Below are 26,563 nucleotides of genomic sequence, written 5' to 3' on the forward strand. Positions count from 1 at the left end.
CATCGCAGACCCGCTGCAGACTTCCATCCCTCCAGATCTGGCAGGCTGCCCACTGTGCTCCTGATCCAGTGACGTGCCCATTGCCATTCCTGATAGGGCTAAAGGCTTGCCATTGTTCCTGCATGGCTAAGTGCCTGGGTTCATCCTAATCAAGCTGAACACTAGTTGCTGGGTTCCACAGTTCTCTTCCATGACCCATGGCTTTTAATAGAGCTATAACACTCACTGCATGGCCCAAGATTCCATTCCTTGGAATTTGTGAGGCCAAGAACCCCAGGTCAGAGAACACGAAGCTTGCCACCATCTTGGAAGTGGCCCACCATCTTGGAAGTGGCTCACCACCATCTTGGGAGCTCTGTGAGCAAGGACCCCCACCCCCCCTTAACATTTTGGTGACCACGAAGGGACATCCAAAGCGGTAATATTGGACCACTTTCACTAGCTATTCTGTCCTATCCTTCCTTAGAACTGGAGGAAAATACCAGGCAACTGTCGGCCAGTTAAAAACAATTAGCGTGGCCAGCAGACTTAAGACTCAGGTGTGAAGCTATCTGGGGAAGGGCTTTCTAACAACCCCCAACCCTTCTATTGGGGATGTTGGTCTGCCTGGAGCCAGCTTCCACTTTCAATTTTCTTGGGGAAGCTGAGAGCTGACCAGAAAGCTGTTGTCCCGAACTCCCGGCAGTAGCCGGTTGAGATCATGGCACAGCCAGAAGTCTCTACTCAGCAGTCACCCATGCATGCGCCCCTACCTTTCCTTCTGACCCATACCTCCTGGGTCCTGACCACGCCTTTCTTGAAAGTGTAGCCCCAAAATTCTCCTTACCTCTGAATCTACTTCCTCTGATCCCTGCCTCCTAGGTACTAATGGTTCAGACTTTAATTTCCTCTAGCAAGTTGTATCTCTAAAGGGATCTAAGGAGACTCTACGCTGCATCCTTAGGCCCCTAGGCTATGAACCCAGGGAGTCTTATCCCTGGTATCCCTCCTGATTTAGGCATACAGCTCTTGACATGGGCAGTTACGTGGGACCCATTCCCCACCACGCTTGCCAGGGCCCCAAATTTGTAATGGCTAAGAGAGAGAGTCAGAGAGAGAGACAAAGAGGAAGTCAAAGAGAAAAAGAAAGAAAAAGATAGAAATAGTTAAAAAAAATTGTGCCCTATTCCTTTAAAAGCCAGGGTAAATTTAAAACCTGTAATTGATAATTGCCACTTTGTTGTCAGTGTAAGTAAGGGTGTAGTAAATCCTTAACCCAGTAACCCACGGATGGACCAAATGCATTCAGTCAGAGTGACAACTGCTTAACTAAAAGTAAAAAAGTAACTTTTAGAGGAAACCTCATTGCGAGCACACCACACCAGTTCAGAGTTATTCTAAGTCAAAAAAAAAAAAAAAAAGCAAAAATGTACCTCACTAACTCAAAAATCTTAATGTATGGGGCTACTATGTTAGAAACAGGTAATGTAACTCCAACCACTGATAATTCCCTTAACCCAGCAGATTTCCTAACAGGGGATTTAAATCTTAATTACCATGCAACAGTCCAGCCAGACATAGGAGGAACTCCCTTCAGGACAGGATGATAGATGGTTCTTCCCAGATGTGAGGAAAAAACCACAATGGATATTCAGTAATTGATACAGAGACTCTTGTGGAAGCAGAGTTAGAAAAATTGCCTAATAATTGGTCTCCTCAAACGTGCAAACTCTTTGCACTCAGCCAAGCCTTAAAGTACTTACAGAATCAAAAGACTATCTCAATCCTGACTCAAAAGGTTCAATACACCCTCTCTGAAACAAATTTGCATAAGAACAGTTGTTTATGCAAATGCATCTTGATGGGGCAGCTGGGTTGTTATGAAATACTCAGGAACCCAGCCCAGCTCTAGGACTCATCCCTAAGTGCAAAGGCAATGTTAGGCATGCTGGTAAAGGACCACTAGAATCCAGCAGCCCCGACCCCTTTTTCTTTGTGGTCAAGAAAGGCAGGAAAAACAGGTGCAGGACTGCTACATTGGTAAGCATAAGTAATCCGATTAGCAGAGGTCCATGGGTGGTTACACACCCTGGAAAGGAACTCACCTCTGAGCGCAAAGGCAATGTTGGGCATGCTGGTAAAGGGCCACTAGAATCCAGCAGCCCAGGCCCCATTCTTTGTGGTCAAGAGAGGTGGGAAAACAGATGCAGGACTGCTGCATTGGTGAGTGTAACTAATCCGATAAGCAGAGGTCCACGGGTGGTTACGCACCCTGGAAAGGAATAAGCATTAGGACCATAGAGGACGCTCTAGGACTAATGCTTATCGGAAAATGAATAGGGGTGCTGGCATCCCTATGTTCTTTTTTCAGATGGGAAACATTTCCCCCAAGGCAAAAATTCCCCTAAGATGTATTCTGGAGAATTAGGACCAATTTGACCCTCAGACGCTAAGAAATAAATGACTTATATTCTTCTGCAGTACCGCCTGGCCACGATATCCTCTTCAAGGGGGAGAAACCTGGACTCCTGAGGGAAGTATAAATTATAACACCATCTTACAGCTAGACCTCTTTTGTAGGAAAAAGGCAAATGGAGTGAAGTGCCATATGTACAAACTTTCTTTTCATTAACAGACAACTCACAATTATGTAAAAAGTGTGATTTATGCCCTACAGGAAGCCCTCAGTCTACCTCCCTATCCCAGCGTCTCCCCAACTCCTTCCCCAGCTAATAAGGACCCCCGTTCAACCCAAACGGTCCAAAAGGAGATAGATAAAGGGGTAAACAATGAAACAAAGAGTGCCAATATTCCCCGATTATGCCCCCTCCAAGCAGTGGGAGGAGGAGAATTCAGCCCAGCCAGAGTGCATGTACCTTTTTCTCTCTCAGACTTAAAGCAAATTAAAATAGGCCTAGGCAAATTCTCAGATAACCCTGATGGCTATATTGATGTTTTATAAGGGTTAGGGCAATCCTTTGATCTGACATGGAGAGATATAATGTTACTGCTAAATCAGACACTAACCCCAAATGAGAGAAGTGCCACCATATCTGCAGCCCGAGAGTTTGGCAGTATCTGGTATCTCAGTCAGATCAATGATAGGATGACAACAGAGGAAAGAGAACGATTCCCCACAGGTCAGCAGGCAGTTCCCAGTGTAGACCCTCACAGGGACACAGAATCAGAACATGGAGATTGGTGCCGCAAACATTTGCTAACTTACATGCTAGAAGGACTAAGGAAAACTAGGAAGACTATGAATTATTCAATGATGTTCACTATAACACGGAAAGGAAGAAAATCCTACTGCCTTTCTGGAGAGACTAAGGGAGGCATTGAGGAAGCATACCAGGCAAGTGGACTTTGGAGGCTCTGGAAAAGGGAAAAGTTGGGAAAATCAAATGCCTAATAGGGCTTGCTTCCAGTGCAGTCTACAAGGACACTCTAAAAATGATTGTCCAAGTAGAAGTAAGCTGCCCCCTCGTCTGTGCCCCTTATGTCAAGAGAATCCACTGGAAGGCCCACTGCCCCAGGGGATGAAGGTCCTCTGAGTCAGAAGCCACTAACCAGATGATCCAGCAGCAGGACAGGACTAAGGGTGCCTGGGGCAAGTGCCAGCCCATGCCATCACCCTCACAGAGCCCCGGGTATGCTTGACCATTGAGGGCCAGGAGGTTAACTGTCTCCTGGACACTGGTGTGACCTTCTCAGTCTTACTCTCCTGTCTCAGACAACTGTCATCCAGATCTGTCACTATCCAAGGGGTCCTAGGACAGCTAGTCACTAGATACTTTTCCCAGTCACTAAGCTGTGACTGGGGAGCTTTAGTCTTTTCACATGCTTTTCTAATTATGCCGAAAGCCCCACTCCCTTGTTAGGGAGAGACATTCTAGCAAAACCAGGGGCCATTATACACCTGAACATAGAAGAAGGAACACCCATTGGTTGTCCTCTGCTTGAGGAAGGAATTAATCTTAAAGTCTAGGCAACAGAAGGACAATATAGATGAGCAAAGAATGCCCCTCCTGTTTAAGTCAAACTAAAGGACTCCACCTCCTTTCCCTACCAAAGGCAGCACCCCCACAGACCCAAAAGATTGTTAAGGACCTAAAAGCCCAAGGCCTAATAAAACCATGCAGTAGCCCCTGCAATACTCCAATTTTAGGAGTACAGAAACCCAACAGACAGTGGAGGTTAGTGCAAGATCTCAGGATTATCAGTGAGGCCATTGTCCCTCTATACCCAGCTGTACCCAGCCCTTTCCCAAATACCAGAGGAAGCAGAGTGGTTTACAGTCCTGGACCTTAAGGATGCCTTTTTCTGCATCCCTGTACATCCTGACTCTCAATTCTTGTTTGCCTTTGAAGATCCTTTGAACCCAATGTCTCAACTCACCTGGACTGTTTTACCCCAAGGGTTCAGGGATAGCCCCCATCTATGTGGCCAAGCCCAAGAGTTAAGCCAGTTCTAATACCTGGACACTCTTGCCCTTCAGTACATGGATGATTTACTTTTAGCTGCCCGTTCAGAAACCTTGTGCCATCAAGCCACCCAAGCGCTCTTAAATTTCCTTGCTACCTGTGGCTACAAGGTTTCCAAACCAAAGGCTCAGCTTTGCTCATAGCAGGTTAAATACTTAGGGCCAAAATTATCCAAAGGCACCAGGGCCCTCACTGAGGAATGTATCCAGCCTATACTGGCTTATCCTCATCTCAAAACCCTAAAGCAACTAAGAGAGTCCCTTGGCATAACAGGTTTCTGCCGAATATAGATTCCCAGGTATGGTGAAATAGCCAGACCATCATATACACTAATTAAGGAAACTCAGAAAGCCAATACCCATTTAGTAAGATGGACACCTGAAGCAGAAGTGGATTTCCAGGCCCTAAAGAAAGCCCTAACCCAAGCCCCAGTGTTAAGCTTGCCAATGGGGCAAGACTTTTCTTTATATGTCACAGAAAAAACAGGAATAGCTCTAGGAGTCCTTACACAGGTCCAAGGGATGAGCTTGCAACCCATGGCATACCTGAGTAAGGATACTGATGTAGTGGCAAAGGGTTGGCCTCATGGTTTACAGGTAGTGGCAGCAGTGGCAGGCTTAGTATCTGAAGCAGTTAAAAGAATACAGGGAAGAGATCTTACTGTATGGACATCCATGACATGAATGGCATACTCACTGCTAAAGGAGACTTGTGGCTGTCAGACAACCATTTACTTAAATATCAGGCTCTATTACTTGAAGGGCCAGTGCTGCAACTGTGCGCTTGTGCAACTCTTAACCCAGCCACATTTCTTCCAGACAATGAAGAAAAGATAGAACATAACTGTCAACAAGTAATTGCTCAAAACTACACCACTTGAGGGGACCTTTTAGAGGTTCCCTTGATTGATCCTGACCTCAACTTGTATACTGATGGAAGTTCCTTTGTAGAAAAAGGACTTCAAAAAGTGAGGTACACAGTGATCAGTGATAATGGAATACTTGAAAGTAATCTCCTCACACTAGGAACTAGTGATCAGCTGGCAGAACTAATAGCCCTCACTCGGGCACTAGAATTAGGAGAAGGAAAAAGGGTAAATATATGTACAGACTCTAAGTATGCTTACCAAGTCCTCCATGCCCATGCAGCAATATGGAGAGAAAGGGAATTCCTAACTTCTGAGGGAACACCTATCAAACCTCAGGAAGCCCTTAGGAGATTATTATTGGCTGCACAGAAACCTAAAGAGGTGGCAGTCTTACACTGCTGGGGTCATCAGAAAGGAAAGGAAAATAGAAGGGAACTGCCAAGCAGATATTTAGGCCAAAAGAGCTGCAAGGCAGAACCCTCCATTAGAAATGCTTATAGAAGGACCCCAAGTATGGGGTAATCCCCTCTGGGAAACCAAGCCCCAATAATCAGCAGGAGAAATAGAATGGGTAAACTCATGAGGACATAGTTTTCTCCCCTCAGGATGGCTAGCCACTGAAAAAGGAAAATTACATTTGCCTGCAGCTAACCAATGGGAATTACTTAAAACCCTTCACCAAACTTTTCACTTAGGCATTGATAGCACCCATCAGATGGCCAAATTATTATTTACTGCACCAGGCCTTTTCAAAACTATCAAGCAGATAGTCAGAGCCTGTGAAGTGTGCCAAAGGCACTGCAGGCATACATTTCAATCCCTGTATCTTTAACCTCCTTGTTAAGTGTGTCTCTTCCAGAATTGAAGCTGTAAAACTACAAATCATTCTTCAAATGGAGCCCCAGATGCAGTCCATGACTAAGATCTACTGTGGACCCTTGGACCAGCCTGCTAGCTCATGCTCCGATGTTAATGACATCAAGGCACCTCTCCCAAGGAAATCTCAACTGCACCATCCCTACTACACCCCAATTCAGCAGGAAGCAGTTAGAACGGTCGTTGGCCAACCTCCCCAACAGCACTTGGGTTTTCCTGTTGAGAGGGGCTACTGAGAGACAGGCCTAGCTGGATTTCCTAGGCTAAGAATCCCTAAGCCTACCTGGGAAGGTGACCACTTCCACCTTTAAACACAGGGCTTGCAACTTAGCTCACACATGACCAATCAGATAGTAAGGAGAGCTCACTAAAATGCTAATTAGGCAACAATGGGAGGTAAAGAAATAGCCAATCATCTGCTGCCTGAGAGCACAGTGGGAGGAACAATGATCGGGATATAAACCCAGGCATTTGAGCCAGCAATGGCAACCCCCTTTGGGTCCCCTCCCTTTGTATGGGAGCTCTGTTTTCACCCTATTAAATCTTGCAACTGCACAAAAAAAGAAAAAAGAAAAAAGAAAGAAAACCAAAATTAGTAGAACAAAAGGAAAAATAAAGATCAGAGCAGAAATAAATGAAATTTAAATGAAGAAAGCAAAACAAAATATCAATGCAACAAAAAGTTGCTTCTTTGAGAAATTAAACAAAATTGACAAGTCTTTAGCCAGACTAAGAAAAAAACAAAGAAGATTCAAATAAATAAAAACAAAAATAAAAAAGGAAGCAATACAACTGATACTGCAGAAATTCAAAGAATAATTAATGGTTACTATGAGCAACTATATGCCAATACATTGGAAAATCTAGAAGAAATGGACAAATCCCTAGACATATATGACCTATTGAGACTGAACCAGGAAGAAATCCAAAACCTGAACATGCAATGACCAGTACCAAGATCAAACCTGTAATAAAAATTATCCCAATAAGAAAAACCCCAAGACTGGATGGCTTCACTGCTGAATTTTACCAAACATTTAAAGAAGAACTAATACCAACCCTACTCAAACTATTCCAAAAAATAAAGGAGAAGAGAATACTTCCAAACTCATTCTATGAGGCCAGTATTACCCTGATACCAAAATCAGACTAAGACACATCAAAAAAAGAAAACTACAGGCCAATACACCTGATGAATACTGACGCAAAAATCCCCAACAAAATACTAGGAAACCACATTCAACAATACAATAGACAGATCATTCACAATGACCAAGTTGGATTTATCTCTGTGTTGCAAGTATGGTTCAACATGTGGAAATCAAACAGGGTGATACATCATATCAACAGAATGAAGGATAAAAACCGTATGATCATTTCAGTTGATGCTGAAAAAGTATTTGATAAAATTCAACATCACTTCTTGATAAAAATTCATTAAAAACACTTGAGATAGAAGGAGCATACCTCAACATAAAAAAAGCTATATGACAGACCTACTACTAGTACCATACTGAATGGGGAAAACTGAAAGCCTTTTCTCTAGGATCAGGAACATGACAAGGATGTCCACTGTTGCCATTGTTATTCATCATAGTACTGGATGACCTAGCAAGAGCAATCAGACAAGAGAAAGATATAAAGGCTATCCACATTGGAAAGGAAGAAGTCAAAATATCCTTGTGTGCAGATGATATAACCTTATACTAGGAAAAACCTAAAGGTTCCACAAGATAATTATTAGAACTGATGAACAAATTCTGTAAAGCTGAAGGATACAAACTCAACATGAAAATCAGTAGTGTTGATATATGCCAACAATGAACAATGAGAAAAAGAAATTTAAAATGTAATCCCATTTAAAATAGCCATATATAAAATTAAATACCTAGGAATTAATTTAACCAAAGAACTGAAAGATCTCTGTAATGAAAACTATAAAGCACTGAGGAAAGAAGTTTAAGAAAACACGACAAATTGAAAAATATTTCATGTTCATGGGTTGGAAAAATCAATATTATTAAAATGTCCATACTATCAAAACAATCTACAGATTCAATAAAATCCCTATCAAACTACAAATGACATTCTTCACAGAAATAGAAAAAAAAATCTTTAAAATTAATATGGACCCACAAAAGACCCAGAATAGTCAAAACTATCCTAAGCAAAAAAAACAAAACTGGAGGAATCACATTATCTCACTTAAAATTATACTACGCAGCTATACTAACAAAAACAGCATGGTACTGACATAAAAACAGACACATAGACCAATGGAACAGAATAGAGAATCCAGAAACAATTTCACACACCTGGAGTGAACTCATTCTTGACAAAGGTGCTGACATGGTTTGGCTATGTCCCCACCCCAAATCTCATCTTGAATTGTAATAATCCCCACACCTAAAGGGCAAGGCCATGTGGGGATAATTGAAACATGGGGTGGTTTCCCCCATACTATTCTCATAGTAGTGAATAAGTCTCACAAGATCTGATCGTTTTATAAATGGGACTTCCCTTGCAAAGATCTCTGCCTGCCACCATATAAAATGTGACTTTTCTCCTCATTTGCCTTCCACCATGATTTTGAGGCATCCCCAGCCATGTGGAACTGTGAGTCCATTAAACGTCTTTCCTTTATAAATTACCTGGTCTCGTGTATGGCTTTATTAGAAGCATGAGAACAGACTAACAAAGGTACCAAGAACATACACTGGGGGAAAGACTGTCTCTTCAATAGATTGTGCTGGGAAAATTTAATGTCCTATACAAAGGGATGAAACTGGACTCATATCTCTTGCCACATACAAAAATCAACTCAAAATCGATTAAAAACTTAAATATGAGACCTCAAACTGTGAAACTACTATAGCAAAATACTAGAAGACATCTCCAGAACATTGGTCTAGGCAAAAATTTCTTGAGCAGTACCCCACAAGCACAGGCATTCAAAGCAAACATGGACAAATGGGATCATACCAAGTTAAAAAAGCTTCTGCACAGCAAAAGATACAATAAACAAAGGGAAGAGACAACCCACAGAATGGAAAAAAATATTTGCAAACTACTCACCTGACAAGAGATTAATAACCAGAATATATAAGGAACTTAAGTAACTCTATAGAAAAAAATCTAATAATCCAATCCAAAAGTGGGCAAAAGATTTGAATAGATATTTCTCAAAAGAAGACATATTAATGGTTAACAGACATACAAAAAGGTGGTCAACACCACTGATCATCAGAGAAACATAAATCAAAACTACAATGAGATGTCACCTCACTCCAGTTAAAATGGCTTATATCCAAAAGACAGGCAATAACAAATGTTAGTGAGGATGTGGAGATAAGTGGACCCCCATACAATGTTGGTGGGAATGTAAATTAGTATGGCCACTATGGAGAGATGTTTGAATGTTCCTCAAAAAACTAAAAATATATATTGTTTTTTAAAAAACTAAAAATAAAACTACCAACAACCCTACTACTGGGTATATACCCAAAAGAAAGGAAATAAGTATACCAAAGAGACATCTGCACTCTTATGTTTGTTGCAGCACTGTTTACAATGGCTAAGACTTTGAAACAACCTAAATATCCATCAACAGACAAATGGATAAAGAAAATGTAGTACATATACACAATGGAGTTCTATTCAGCCATAAAAAAAGAATGAGATTCAGTCATTTGCGACAACATGAATGGAACTGGAGAGCACTACATTAAGTGAAATAAGCCAGGCACAGAAAGAAAAACATAGCATGTTCTCAGTTATTTGTGGGATCTAAAACAAAAAGAATTTAACTAATGGACATAAAGTGTAGAAGGATGGCTACCAGATACTTGAAAGGGTAGTGGGGGGGTGAGAAGGGAAGTGGGGATGAATAAGACCTACTATTTGATAGCAAAACAGTGTGACTATAGTCAATAATAACTTAATTGTATATTTTAAAATAACTTAAAGAGTGTAATTGAATTGTTTGTAACTCAAAGAATAAATGCTTGAGGGCACAGATACCCCATTCTCCATGACATGCTTATTTCACATTGCACGCCTGTATCAAAACATCTCCTGTACCCCACAAACATATTAATATATACCTACTATGTACCCATAAATATAAAAAATAAAAAAGATAAAAGATAAATCAGTATGTACTTACACATTAGTATATATAAGTAATACAAACAAAAATAATGATATGTTTGAAAACATAAAGTAAGCATAAATTTAGTCATGAAATTACTGTCTTGGAAAAAAACAGGAATTAGTTTTACATCAAAATAACACGTTTAAACATTAAATTATGCTAACAGATTTATGCATATATATAACTGTATATTTGTGCATCTGTGCTCGTGTGTGTGAGAGTCTGCAATTTGCAATGGTATTCTCTACATTCTCACAATTTCCAAATCTACCATTTTGAACATTCTAGCAGCTTCTTCTGAAAATACGTTCACATTTCTAAATAAAGGCCTTGTTTCTATTTCTTACTTATCTTTTTGTAGATTATATTTAATAATTTTTTATTATGAGACATGAAAATTTTAATCTCCATTTTCACCTCATATTTGAACACACCCTCAGATAGACACACTCATTTTTCTACACTGCTTTTTCCAGAATATATTTAGTTGACAATTTTTATGATATCAGTATTCATTGCTTATATCATTCTGACTACATAAATATGGTTCTCTGGTAAGACAGCTATGATTATATTTTATTTTTAGCGCTTTCTTAAACTTAACCACGTCTCTTTATTTCTATTTGTAATTTTCTGTTTCCCAAGTTAGAATTATTTACAAATGTTCAGGCAGATGTTTGAACTCCTTTTTTAGTTATTGGAAACTCTCATAAAATCTATCACATCTCTTGTTCTTGCTGTCTCCTCTCACTTCTGAATTATCAACCAGGTCCATTCTGAAGTGGTTGTTTTCTAGGCCTGGTCCTAGGCAGCCTCCCTGGCACTCTCATTGTCCTACATGAGGTCTCCTGATTGCTGGAGCTCAGGACTTTCTCTAACTAGGTTTCAGGCATTTGAATGAAGCACGTTCTCCAATATTTTTCTGAGAAAGGGACAATAGAAGGTAAAATTTTGGCAAATATGCAAGTCTGAAAACACCCTATTTCTATTAATATGCTAAATAATATTAATAGTTCCTCTTGAGAATTCTGAATCCTAATTCTTTCGATATGACCTGGTATATCTCTGAAAGTTTTTGTGGTTTTCCCTTTAATTCTGGTGTCCTGAAATTCCATGACCCTGTGTCTAGCAGTGTATGTTTTCATTTCATTCACTCTATTAGACATTGAAGATAATTTTCTGTTAAGATGGCAAAAGAAAAATGTCATTTCTCTAGATCAGTTCCCTTTCGGTAGGATAAAGCTAGCTGCTGAGTTTTAGGAAGCAAGGTGAATAAAAGAGCTTTAAGTCTCCGAATTGAGGGTGTGGACCCTTACCAAATCTGCCTTTCTAGCCTACACCTCATGTCTTTTCTGGCACTGCCCTTTGTCCCTGAGTACAGGGCTTCTTAAACCCAGTTTCTCTAGAGAGTAAGCCTCCTTTTTCTGGTGGGAGAGAATTAGTTACTTGATGAAGAGAGTTGCGTAGGAAACCTAGGCAGAGAGAACCTCCTTTTTCAGCCTCATTCTCTACCATATTTGACCCTGGGTACTTCCAAATACTAAAATTGAGGGGATTTAAGGGACGCTGATTAATTTTCCTCCTTGATAAATTTTCCTCTTCTGACTCTTTGGTTACAAGTTTATCCTCTCTGTACAGATTTATTATTCCTCCATTTGTGCTCTGTGTTTTAGAAATTTGTTAAAGCTTTATTGACTATTTCCTGTACTCTACCTACCTTAAAGGGCTCAAACAGCTAATATCCCAAATCTATAAAAAACTAAAACAAATCAACAAGCAAAAAACAAAAAAAAACAGTTAAAAATGGTCAAAGGACATGAACAGACACTTCTCAAAAGATGACATACAAGCGAGGGGTGGAGCCAAGATGGCCGAATAGGAACAGCTCCGGTCTCCAGCTCCCAGCCCCAGCGACACAGAAGACGGGTGATTTCTGCATTTCTGCTTGAGGTACCGGTTTCATCTCACTAGGGAGTGCCTAACAGTGGGTTCAGGACAGTCGGTGAAGCGCACTGTGCGCGAGCCGAAGCAGGGCGAGACATTGCCTCACTCGGGAAGCGCAAGGGGTCAGGGAGTTCCCTTTCCTAGTCAAAGAAAGGGGAAACAGACGGCACCTGGAATATTGGGTCAGTCCCGTCCTAATACTGCGCTTTTCCAACGGGCCTGGAAAACGGCACACTGGGAGATTGTGTCCCGCACCTGGCTCGGAGGGTCCTATGCCCACAGAATCTTGCTGATTGCTAGCACAGCAGTCTGAGATCACGCTGCAAGGTGGCAACGAGGCTGGGGGAGGGGCGCCCGCCATTGCCCAGGCTTGCTTAGGTAAACAAAGCAGCCAGGAAGCTCGAACTGGGTGGAGCCCACCACAGCTCAAGGAGGCCTGCCTGCCTCTGTAGGCTCCACCTCTGGGGGCAGGGCACAGACAAACAAAAACTCAGCGAGAACCTCCACAGCCTTAAATGTCCCTGTCTGACTGACAGCTTTGAAGAGAGTAGTGGTTCTCCCAGCATGCAGCTGGCGATCTGAGAACGGACAGACTGCCTCCTGAAGTGGGTCCCTCACCCCTGAACAGCCTAACTGGGAGGCACCCCCCCAGTAGGGACAGACTGACACCTCATTCCACCGGGTACTCCTCTGAGACAAAACTTTCAGAGGAACTATCAGACAGCTGAATTTGTGGTCTCACGAAAATCCGCTGTTCTGCAGCCACCGCTGCTGACACCCAGCCAAACAGGGTCTGGAGTGGACCTCTAGTAAACTCCAACAGACCTGCAGCTGAGGGTCTTGTCTGGTAAAAGGAAAATTAACAAACAGAAAGGACATCCACACCAAAAACCTATCTGTACATCACCATCATCGAAGACAAAAAGTGGACAAAACCACAAAGATGGGGAAAAAACAGACCAAAAAAACTGGAAACTCCAAAAAACAGAGCACCTCTCCTCCTCCAAAGGAACGCAGTTCCTCACCAGCAATGGAACAAAGCTGGATGGAGGATGACTTTGATGAGCTGAGAGAAGAAGGCTTCAGACGATCAAACTACTCTGAGCTATGAGAGGAAATTCAAAACAATAGCAAAGAAGTTAAAAACTTTGAAAAAAAATTAGAAGAATGGATAACTAGAATAACCAATGGAGAGAAGGGCTTAAAGGAGATGATGGAGCTGAAAGCCAAGTTTCGAGAACTACGCGAAGAATGCAGAAGCCTCAGTAGCAGATGCGATCAACTGGAAGAAAGGGTATCGCTGATAGAAGATGAAATGAATGAAATGAAGAGAGAAGGGAAGTTTAGAGAAAAAAGAATAAAAAGAAATGAACAAAGCCTCCAAGAAATTTGGGACTATGTGAAAAGACCAAACCTACGTCTGAGTGGTGTACCTGAAAATGATGGGGAGAATGGAACCAAGTTGGAAAACACTCTGCAAGATATTATCCAGGAGAACTTCCCCAATCTAGCAAGGCAGGCCAGCATTCAGATTCAGGAAATACAGAGAACGCCACAAAGATATTCCTCAAGAAGGGCAACTCCAAGACACATAATTGTCAGATTCACCAAAGTTGAAATGAAGGAAAAAATGTTAAGGGCAGCCAGAGAGAAAGGTCGGGTTACCCACAAAGGGAAGCCCATCAGACTAACAGCTGATCTCTCAGCAGAAACTCTACAAGCCAGAAGAGAGTGGGGGCCGATATTCAACATTCTTAAAGAAAAGAATTTTCAACCCAGAATTTCCTATCCCGCCAAACCAAGCTTCATAAGTGAAGGAGGAATAAAATACTTTACAGACACGCAAACGCTGAGTGATTTTGTCACCACCAGGCCTGCCCTAAAAGAGCTCCTGAAGGAAGCACTAAACATGGAAAGGAACAACCGGTACCAGCCCCTGCAAAAACATGCCAAATTGTAAAGACCATCGAGGCTAGGAAGAAACTATAGCAACTAACGAGCAAAATAACCAACTAACATCACAATGACAGGATCAGATTCACACATAACAATATTCACGTTAAATGTAAATGGGCTAAATGCTCCAATCAAAAGACACAGACTGGCAAACTGGATAAGGAGTCAGGACACATCAGTGTGCTGTATTCAGGAAACCCATCTCACGTGCAGAGACACACATAGACTCAAAATAAAGGGATGGAGGAAGATCTATCAAGCAACTGGAAAACAAAAAAAGGCAGGGGTTGCAATCCTAGTCTCTGATAAAATAGACTTTCAACCAACAAAGATCAAAAGAGACAAAGAAGGCCATTACATAATGGTAAAGGGATCAATTCAACAAGAAGAGCTAACTATTCTAAATATATATGCACCCAACACAGGAGCACCCAGATTCATAAAGCAAGTCCTCAGTGACCTACAAAGGGACTTAAACTCCCACACAATAATAATGGGAGATTTTAACACCCCACTGTCAGCATTAGACAGATCAACGAGACAGAAAGTTAACAAGGATATCCAGGAATTGAACTCAGCTCTACATAAAGTGGACCTAATAGACATCTACAGAACTCTCCACCCCAAATCAACAGAATATACATTTTTTTCAGCACCACACCACACCTATTCCAAAATTGACCACATAGTTGGAAGTAAAGCTCTCCTCAGCAAATGTAAAAGAACAGAGATTATAACAAACTGTCTCTCAGACCACAGTGCAATCAAACTAGAACTCAGGATTAAGAAACTCACTCAAAACCACTCAACTACATGGAAACTGAACAACCTGCTCCTGAATGACTATTGGGTACATAATGAAATGAAGGCAGAAATAAAGATGTTCTTTGAAACCAACGAGAACAAAGACACAACATACCAGAATCTCTGGGACACGTTCAAAGCAGTGTGTAGAGGGAAATTTATAGCACTAAATGCCCACAAGAGAAAGCAGGAAAGATCCAAAATTGACACCCTAACATCACAATTAAAAGAACTAGAAAAGCAAGAGCAAACACATTCAAAAGCTAGCAGAAGGCTAGAAATAACTAAAATCAGAGCAGAACTGAAGGAAATAGAGGCACAAAAAACCCTTCAAAAATTAATGAATCCAGGAGCTGGTTTTTTGAAAAGATCAACAAAATTGATGGACCGCTAGCAAGACTAATAAAGAAAAGAGAGAAGAATCAAATAGATGCAATAAAAAACAAAAAAGGGGATATCACCACCGATCCCACAGAAATACAATCTACCATCAGAGAATACTACAAACACCTCTATGCAAATAAACTAGAAAATCTAGAAGAAATGGATAAATTCCTCGACAAATACACCCTCCCAAGACTAAACCAGGAAGAAGTTGAATCTCTGAATAGACCAATAACAGGTTCTGAAATTGTGGCAATAATCAATAGCTTACCAACCAAAAAGAGTCCAGGACCTGATGGATTCACAGCTGAATTCTACCAGAGGTACAAGGAGGAACTGGTACCATTCCTTCTGAAACTATTCCAATCGATAGAAAAAGAGGGAATCCTCCCTAACACATTTTACGAAGCCAGCATCGTCCTGATACCAAAACCTGGCAGAGACATAACCAAAAAAGAGAATTTCAGACCAATATCCTTGATGAACATTGATGCAAAAATCCTCAATAAAATACTGGCAAACCGAATCCAGCAGCACATCAAAAAGCTTATCCACCATGATCAAGTGGGCTTCATCCCTGGGATGCAAGGCTGGTTCAACATACCCAAATCAATAAATGTAATCCAGCATATAAACAGAACCAAACACAAAAACCACATGATTATCTCAATAGATGCAGAAAAGGCCTTTGACAAAATTCAACAACCCTTCATGCTAAAAACTCTCAATAAATTAGGTATTGATGGGACGTATCTCAAAATAATAAGAGCTATCTACAACAAACCCACAGCCAATATCATACTGAATGGGCAAAAACTGGAAGCATTCCCTCTGAAAACTGGCACAAGACAGGGATGCCCTCTCTCACCGCTCCTATTCAACATAGTGCTGGAAGTTCTGGCCAGAGCAATCAGGCAGGAGAAGGAAATAAAGGGTATTCAATTAGGAAAAGAGGAAGTCAAATTGTCCCTGTTTGCAGATGACGTGATTGTATATCTAGAAAACCCCATTGTCTCAGCCCAAAATCTCCTTAAGCTGATTAGCAACTTCAGCAAAGTCTCAGGATACAAAATTAATGTACAAAAATCACAAGCATTCTTGTACACCAATAACAGACAAACAGAGAGCCAAATCATGAGTGAACTCCCATTCACAATTGCTTCAAAGAGAATAAAATACCTAGGAATCCAACTTACAAGGGATATGAAGGACCTCTTCAAGGAGAACTACAAACCACTGCTCAATGAAATAAAAGAGGATACAAACAAATGGAAGAACATTCCATGCTCATGGGTTGGAAGAATCAATATCGTGAAAATGGCCATACTGCCCAAGGTAATTTATAGAGTCAATGCCATCCCCATCAAGCTACCAATGACTTTCTTCACAGAATTGGAAAAAACTACTTTAAAGTTCATATGGAACCAAAAAAGAGCCCGCATCGCCAAGTCAATCCTAAGCCAAAAGAACAAAGCTGGAGGCATCACGCTACCTGACTTTAAACTATACTACAAGGCTACAGTAACCAAAACAGCATGGTACTGGTACCACAACAGAGACATAGATCAATGGAACAGAACAGAGCCCTCAGAAATGATGCCGCATAGCTACAACTATCTGATCTTTGACAAACCTGACAAAAACAAGAAATGGGGAAAGGATTCCCTATTTAATAAATGGTGCTGGGAAAACTGGCTAGCCATATGTAGAAAGCTGCAACTGGATCACTTCCTTACACCTTATATAAAAATTAATTCAAGATGGATTAAAGACTTATATGTTAGACCTAAAACCATTAAAATCCTACAAGAAAACCTAGGCAATACCATTCAGAACATAGGCGTGGGCAAGGACTTCATGTCTAAAACACCAAAAGCAATGGCAACAAAAGCCAAAATCGGCAAATGGGATCTCATTAAACTAAAGAGCTTCTGCACAGCAAAAGAAACTATCACCAGAGTGAACAGGCAACCTACACAATGGGAGAAAATTTTTGCAACCTACTCATCTGACAAAGGGCTAATATCCAGAATCTACAATGAACTCAAACAAATTTACAAGAAAAAAACAAACAACCCCATCAAAAAGTGGGCAGAGGACATGAACAGACACTTCTCAAAAGAAGACATTTATGCAGCCAAAAAACACATGAGGAAATGCTCCTCATCACTGGCCATCAGAGAAATGCAAATCAAAACCACAGTGAGATACCATCTCACACCAGTTAGAATGGCCATCATTAAAAAATCAGGAAACAACAGGTGCTGGAGAGGATGTGGAGAAATAGGAACACTTTTACACTGTTGGTGGGACTGTAAACTAGTTCAACCATTGTGGAAGTCAGTGTGGCGATTCCTCAGGGATCTAGAACTAGAAATACCATTTGACCCAGCCATCCCATTACTGGGTATATACCCAAAGGACTATAAATCATGCTGCTATAAAGACACATGCACACGTATGTTTATTGCGGCACTATTCACAATAGCAAAGAGTTGGAACCAACCCAAATGTCCAACAATGATAGACTGGATTAAGAAAATGTGGCACATATACACCATGGAATACTATGCAGCCATAAAAAATGATGAGTTCATGTCCTTTGTAGGGACATGGATGAAACTGGAAAACATCATTCTCAGTAAACTATCGCAAGGACAAAAAACCAAACACCGCATGTTCTCACTCATAGGTGGGAATTGAACAATGAGAACTCATGGACACAGGAAGGGGAACATCACGCTCTGGGGACTGTTGTGGGCTGGGGGGAGGGGGGAGGGACAGCATTAGTAGATACACCTAATGCTAAATGACGACTTAATGGGTGCAGGAAATCAACATGGCACATGGATACATATGTAACAAGCCTGCACATTGTGCACATGTACCCTAAAACCCTAAAGTATAATAAAAAAAAAAAAAGAACTTAAAATAGAACTTTAGTTGACCCAGCAATCCAACTATTGAGTATATACCCCCCAAAAAAATAATTCATTCTATCAAAAAAACACACACACCAATATATTCACTGTAGTGCTATTCACAATAGCAAAAAAATGGAATCAGCTTAAGTGCCCATCAACAGTAGACTGTATAAGGAAAATGTGGTAAATATACACTGATATGGTTAGGCTGTGACCCCACTCAAATCTCATCTTGGACTTTAGCTCCCATAATTCCCACGTCATGGGAGGGACTCAATGGGACATAATTTAATCATGGGAGCAGGGTGTTCCCATGCTGTTCTTGTGATAGTAAATAAGTCTCTATCAGAGACTTATTGTGAAGCCTTTCCAGTCATGTGGAATTGAGAGTCCATTAAACCTCTTTCCCTTATGAATTACCCAGCCTCAGATATGTCTGTATTAGCAGCATGAGAACAGACTAGTATACACACCATGGAATACTATGCAGCCATAAAAGAGAACAAAAATCATGTCTTTTGCAGCACTATAGATGAAGCAGGAGGCCATTATCCTAAGCAATCTAATACAAGAACAGAAAACCAAATACCACATGTTCTCACTTATAAATGGAAGGTAAACATTGAATACACATGAACCTAAAGATGTGAACAATAGACACTGAGGATCACTCGATAGGGGAGGGAGAGAAGGGATGTGGGTTGGAGAACCATCTGTTGGGTACTGTGCCTACTGTCGGTGTGATGAAATAGTTGGGACCCCAAGCCTCAGTGTTACACAACTTACCCATGTAACAAATCTGTATTTGTACCCTTTAATCTATAAAAAAGTTGAAAAAATCTTCTAGAATGTTATAGGTTAGTAATTGTTCAAAAAGTCCTAATTCTTATTTGTAATTAGGTTATTGTCATTAAATGGGGGATACTGACACAGGGGAAAAAAGAATATTTATTATCTGCAGCATAACCAAAAGTCTTTAAAAGTAAATTTCTAAAATAAAGTTGTTCATAAAAGATAAAATTATTGACCCCCCCAAAAAAATTCTTATTTTATCCAACACCAATTTCATGGAAACTGTCTCAGGTACATCTTCTGCCTAAATGGAACATTCTTTAGGTACCTCTTTTAGTAAACAGAATCAACTTTCTCATGAATCTAACTTTTTAGAATACTTATCAGACTAGGAATTTTTTCAGGCAGCCTCACTACATTTCTAGGATTACCATTTATCCTTCAATAAGAAGAGTTTCCAGTTTCCCTACTCCAGCATTAGAACCTGAAATTTTGAGAATGAGAAAAGTTATCTTTAACAATACACTTGCTGTTCAAAATGGCCTTTTAATAATAAAACCAACATGCAAACCCAGGCCAACTTATGTTGTCTCTTCCTGCCATAAATCATTGTCGATGAAATCCAGACACACTGGGCCAGAGCTCTATTGCTTTTGAAACTGCCATGCTGTCTTCATTTCTGTTATCTTTCTCTACTGTGCAAAGATGTCCTTTCTTTCTTTTCTTTTACTTTTCCTTTTTTTTTTTTCTGAGACATGGTCCCACTCTGTCACCCAGGCTAGAGGGCAGTGGCACAATCTTGGCTCATTGCAACCTCCACCACCCAGCTTCAAGGGATTCCCATGCCTCAGCCCCCGAGTAACTGGGATTACAGTTGTGTGCCACCATGCCTGGCTACGTTTTGTATTTTTAGTAGAGATGGGGCTTGGCCATATTGGCCAGGCTGGTCTTGAACTCCTGGCCTCAATGATCCACCCACCTATGCCTCCCAAAGGGCTGGGATTACAAGCATGAGCCACTGCACCAGGCCAGGATATTCCATTTTAATCACACCACTAAATTGGGACAGATTACAGCTGCGGGTGCAGAAATTTAAATAATGAATAATGAAACTTCTCTAAGAGAAACAGGAAGGAGAACACTAGCAGCACCTTCCCAACATCTTTTCTAAAACTCCATTAACTCATCATCTGTGATCATACCTGTGACCTCTGGGTGCTTCAGCAGGAGAAGGAGAGCATATCTCAGGGTTGTGCTTGTCGTCTCTGTCCCAGCTCCAAGTAAGTCAGTTGCAGTGATTACCAAGTTTTCAATAGTGAATTCAGACTGTTGGTTTTGCTTTTCCTAGGAATGATTTGGTACAATTATCTGACAAATTATTTAACAGCATATTTGATGACAGTAAATTCAAAATTACTCACATTATATACTTACCAACATAGAAACTATAAAGTATAGCACTCGAAGAAAATATTGTAAGGTGTAGTGGATGCTGTAGGCCAACTGGCCCAAACTTTATTTCCTACCCCCTTATTCCATGCTTGCTTAAAAATTCCATTTGTCAGACTCTGCAGTTAGCTGACTCACACAGCATATATTTTGGCAAAAAAAAAAAAAAATAAGCAGAAGATCTCTAGGTCCACTTCTTCTATTTCCTCTTTCATACTCAAAACACAAATGTGAAGATATAAAGACATTATCTGTTAAAGTTATTATTACCTGTAGACAGCCACAACTTAAATTAATAAAAATAGGGAAATTAGGGCCATATCATTAGATACTATGAGCCTGAATCAAGAGTCTGCAATTTTCTTCTGTCAGAAAGGTACATGGACTCAATATTGCCTGCAGATTCATTATAAAGTTGAAATTTTGTAAAAACAAATATGAAAAACACAACATGACAGTAAAACCTAGAATAAATTATAGAGAAAGAGAATGAGTTTACAATGACAAGATGGGCCCACACTATTGTAATCTATATGGGAGGCAATGGACAACTTGTTCTAGAATGCAAGTAGTGCAGGAATAAATAAAAATATACAAAGTGAAGAGAAAGGAAAATGATGAAGATGGAGAATAAGGACATTAATTGCCCACAGGGAATAAAGGAGAGAGTAAGGGTAAGGCATATGCCAAGGCTCAGAGACTGGAGTTCTCATAATTTGGAAGTTCGGAGAGAAAAAGCAACGGATGAGGAATACTTAGTTTGAATTAGGACTGGGGTGTTGATATGATGCAGAATTGACAACAATAAGGGGAAAGTTTTGAATACTGAGTACAAGAGATCATCAATATACAAAAACATATTACTTTCTAACAAGTCCCTAGGCCAGCAATATATTAATGATGCTTTTAGAGTTTCCAAGTGACCTATGTTGTGTTAAATATTGTGTAGTTAACACCGCTGAAATAGACTAGATTCTCTCAACATGTGTAGACAAAGACAGTCCTCTCCCTTGGTAACATCAGCTTCACACAGTTTTCTAAGCTTGTCACGTTGAAAATTACTCTTAAGTAAGAAGAACAGTGCAGTCACAAACCAGTATTAACATTTCCATCTGTTGACTTGAGCTTGGTTACTTAGCATTAATAAGGTAGTATATCCTATCTTATTAATGATAGTAGCCATATTATAGTTGCTGGGCTCAAATCTAAAGAGCACCCCTTCTACATCAGAGGCAGGCCAGGGCATTTTCCTGCACCTCACCCTCAGAAACAGACTCACAGCTACAACTCAGTCTGTGGGCTTCATCTGCTAGGGTGTGCTGCAGAGTCATAGGCCTTGGTTCTGTGGGCAATCTACATTCAACCCTGCCACAGAGAGTGAACCTGCACCACAAGACCCAGGTGTCACAATACATGATTAAAAGACCCTGAGTCTAGAATGATGCTTCTATGACAACTTCAAGGACCTGTACTTATAACCCAGCACAAATGCCACTGAGTGTATGCCATGTCAGAGCTGACACCAAAAGGAATCCCTTAGGCTAAGTCACCCTAATTTTACGAAAATAAAAATAGGAGGATGCCCAAATACTTTGACACTAAAGACATTAACAACCTACACTACTCCTGATACTGCTGCAACCTTCTACAGCCTAGGCCACTGAGGGCCCTAAAATTATTGCTGATGTTGGCCATAGCTAGAGAAACTACACAGATACTATCACAATGCATCTATTCAAAAACTGAGTTACCCACTCTTCGTCACCTGTACACAAACATTCAACTTCAGATAAAAGTCTTTCTCTATGAAATTCACTCTAGAAATTTTGGAATAGCAATTGTTCCATCACATGCATAGACATCAATGCAGGGACACAACATGAAAAATAAAGAAATATGGCACCACCAAAGGGACATAATAACTCTTAAATAACAGATCTCAATGAAAAAAAATCCACAAACATTCAAAAAAGGAATTCAAAATAATTACCTTAAAGAAACTCAATAAGGAGGGTGGCTGGCAAGATGATCAAATAGGAAAAGCTCCAGTCTGCAGCTCCCAGCAAGATCAATGAAGAAGGTAGGTGATTTCTGCATTTCCAACTGAGGTACCTGGCTCATCTCACTCGGAATGTTTAGACAGTAGGTGCAGTGCATGGAGGCTAAACTGAAGCAGGGAGGAATGCTGTCTCACCTGGGAAGCCCAAGGGATTGGTGAACTCCCTCCCATAGCCAAGGAAAGCCTTGAGGGACTGTGCTGTGAAGAACGGTGCACTCTGGCCCAAATACTACAGTTTTTCCATGATCTTCACAACCCACAGACCAGAAGATTCCCTTGACAGCCTACGCCACCAGGGCCCTGGGTTTCAAGCACAAAACTGGGCTGTCATTTGGGCAGACACCAAGCTAGCTGGAGGGGTTTTTTTCATGTCCCAGTAGTGCCTGTAACACCAGCAAAGCAGAACCATTCAGTACCCTGGAAAGAGGGCTGAAACCAGGGAGCCAAGAGATCTAGCTCAGGGGATCTCACCCCCATGGAGCCCAGCAAGCTGAGATCCACTGGCTTGAAATTCTATCTCCCAGCACAGCAGTCTGAAGTTGACTGGGGATGTTCGAGCTTGGGGGATGGGGGGAGGGGCATCTGCCATTGTTGAGGCTTGAGTAGGTGGTTTTCCCCTCACAGTGTAAACAAAGCCTCCAGGAAGCTAGAACTAGGTTGAGCCCACTTCAGCTCCGCAAAGCCACTGTAGCCATACTGCCCCTCTAGATTCCTACTCTCTGAGCAGTTGCATCTATGAAAGACAGGCCACAGTCCCAGTCAGGGGCCTATAGATAAAACTCCCATCTCACTGGACAGAGAACCTGGAAGAAGGGGTGGCAGTGGGTGCAGCTTCAGCAGACTTAAATGTTCCTGCCTGCTGGCTCTAAAGAGAGCAGCAGACCTACCAGCAGGGGTCAACAGACACCTCATACAAAAGAGCTTTGGCTAGCATCTGGCAAATGTCCCTCTAGGATGAAGCTTCCAGAGGAATAAACACACAGCAATCTTTGCTGTTCTGTGGTCTCCACTGGTGATACCCATGCAAACAAGGTTTGGAGTGGACCTCAAGCAAACTCCAGCAGACCTGCAGCAGAAGGGCCTGACTGTTAGAAGAAAAACTAGCAAACAGAAAGGAATAGCATCAACATCAACAAAAAGGATGTCCACACAAAAAACCCATTCAAAGTTCACCAACATCAAAGACAAGAGGTAGATAAATCCACAAATATGAGAAAAAAAAAAAGCACAAAAAGGCTGAAAATTCCAAAAATGAGAACACCTCTTCTCCAAAGGATCACAACTCCTTGCCAGCAAGGGGACAAAACTGGACAGAGAAAGAATTTGATGAATTGACAGAAGTAGGCTTCAGAAGGTGTGTAATAACAAACTCCACTGAGCTAAAGGAGCATGTTCTAACCCATTGCAAAGAAGCTAAGAACCTTGAAAAAAGGTTAGACGAATTGCTAACTAGAATAACCAGTTTAGAGAAGAACATGAGTGACCTGATGGAGCTGAAAAACACAGAATGAGAACTTTGTGAAGCATAAATAAATATCAATAGCCAAATTGATAAAGCAGAAGAAAGGATATCAGAGATTCAAGATCAACTTAATGAAATAAAATGTGAAGAAAAAATTTAAAAAATAAGAATAAAAAGAAATGAACATAGCCTCCAAGAAATATGGCACTATGTGAACAGACCAAATCTACGTTTGATTGGTGTACCTGAAAATGATGGGGAGAATGGAACCAAGTTGTAAAACACTCTTCAGGATATTATCCAGGAGAACTTCCACAATCTAGCAAGGCAGACCAACATTCAAATTCAGGAAATACAGAAAACACTCACAATGATACTCCTCAAGAAGGGCAACCCCAAGATACATAATCGTCAGGTTCACCAAGGTTAAAATAAAGGAAAAAATGTTAAGGGAAGCCAGAAAGAAAGGTCGGGTTACCACAAAGGGAAGCCCATCAGACTAACAGCATATCTCTCTGGAGAAGCCCGACAAGCCAGAGGAGAGTGGGGGCCAATATTCAACATTCTTAAAGAAAAGAATTTTCAACCCAGAATTTCATATCCAGCCAAACTAAGCTTCATAGGCAAAGGAGAAATAACATCCTTTACAGATAAGCAAATGCTGAGGGATTTTGTCATCACCAAGCCTGCCTTATAAGACCTCCTGAAGGAAACACTAAATATGGAAAGGATCAACTGGGAACAGCCACTGCAAAAACATACCAAATTTTGTAATGACTGTCAATACTATTAAAAAACTGCATCAACTAAAAGGCAAAATAATCAGCTAGCATCATAATGGCAGGATCAAGAGTTTGAGACCAGTCTGGCCAACATGGTGAAACTCTATCTCTTCCAAAAATATAAAAATTAGTCAGATATGGTGGCACATGCCTGTAATCCCAGCTACTCTGAAGGCTGGGGCAGGGGAATTGCTTGAATGAGATCATGCCACTGCACTCCAGCCTGGGCAACAGAGTGAGACTATGTCTCAAAATAAATAAATAAATAAATCCATAATGAGATACCACTTTACATTCACTAGGATGGCTTTAATAAACACAGAAAATTACAAGTATTAGCAACTATGTGGAAAAATAGAAATCCTTCTACATTGATGGAAGGAATATAAAATGCCACATTCACTGTAGAAAAGTTTGGCTCTTATACAAGAAGATAAATATAAAATTACCATTTGACCCAGCAATTCAACTCCTGAGAATATATCCAAGAATGATGAAAACATGCCCAAAAAGAAACATACACAAATAGTTAAAGAAAGATTATCTATAAGAGCCAAAATTTGGAAACAATGCAAATGTCCATAAACAGATGAATAACAATTTGTGATAAATGTGCTTAGAAAATAAAATATACTTTGTCCACAAAAAAGAATGAAGTACTGACATATGCTACAACTTAGATGAGCCTCCAAAACATTGTAAGTGTAAGGACCCAGAAATAAAAGGTCGCATATGCTATGAGTTCTTTCTATATCCATAACAGGCAAACCCATAGAGACAGAAAAAAGATTAGTGGTTATTACATGATGGAGCGGGGGAATGGAGTGATTATTTAGTGAATATAATATGTTTTCGTGGTGTGATAAAAACATTTTGAAACCAGAGAAAGCTGGTGGTTGCAAAACATTGTGAATACATTAAATACCACTTAGGTGTATGCTTTAAACTGGTTAATTGTATGTTGTGTGAATTTTACTTCAATTTTTTAAAATGGCATAACTCCCTGTTCTACAGATTTAATGCAATCCTGTCAAAATCCCCACGGGCTCCTTTGAAGAAATTGACAAGTTTATCCTAAATTTCATATGAAGATTCAAGGGACCCAGAATAGTGAAAACAATATTGAAAAAGAACAACAAAAGACTCACATTCCTTGATTTAATAAGTTGATATTAATACAAAGGTACAGTAATTAAGACTTCAAGATGGTGTACTATAGGCGTTAGGACAAACATATAGATCAATGGAGTAGAATTGAGAGCCCCCAAAAAAACCCTTCACACATTTATAGTCAATTGGATTTTGACAAGGTTGTCAAGACAATTCAATAAGAGGAAAAAATAGCCTTTTCAAAAATGGTGCAATGACAACAGAGGTGATGTTTACACGGTATCTGATAGATACCAAATTCCAATTCTTATCTGTACAAATCATTTTAGCTTACACTCAATGAAGCCTTCCCTCTTCCATCCACCTACTCTTTCCCATCACACACCTCTACACCTCCATGTAAAGCATTCCAACCCATCTGAAACCCCTCCTCTGACTCTTATTGCAAATATTTCAAGGCCTATTTCAATCTGCAGGAATGCAGGCAACCCACTTAGGTTAAGCCATTCTTTCCCATTCTCAAATAAACTGTGTGCA

The 26,563-nt window shown here is 40.5% G+C and overlaps 1 protein-coding gene across 3 annotated transcripts in view; it reads right to left on the reverse strand.

The window, feature by feature from the left end:
• The window catches only part of CYP2C19 (cytochrome P450 family 2 subfamily C member 19), a 104,981-nt gene that overhangs the window by 14,316 nt on the left and 64,102 nt on the right, over positions 1-26,563 (reverse strand). For all 3 annotated transcript variants that reach the window (XM_063629658.1, XM_055255056.2, XM_055255064.2), the window contains one exon: positions 20,367-20,508. In XM_063629658.1, the coding sequence (XP_063485728.1) occupies positions 20,367-20,508 (142 nt within the window). The remainder of the gene's footprint in view (positions 1-20,366; positions 20,509-26,563) is intronic.

Source organism: Symphalangus syndactylus, chromosome 2 (assembly GCF_028878055.3).
Source record: "Symphalangus syndactylus isolate Jambi chromosome 2, NHGRI_mSymSyn1-v2.1_pri, whole genome shotgun sequence".
NCBI classification, from domain to species: domain Eukaryota; kingdom Metazoa; phylum Chordata; class Mammalia; order Primates; family Hylobatidae; genus Symphalangus; species Symphalangus syndactylus.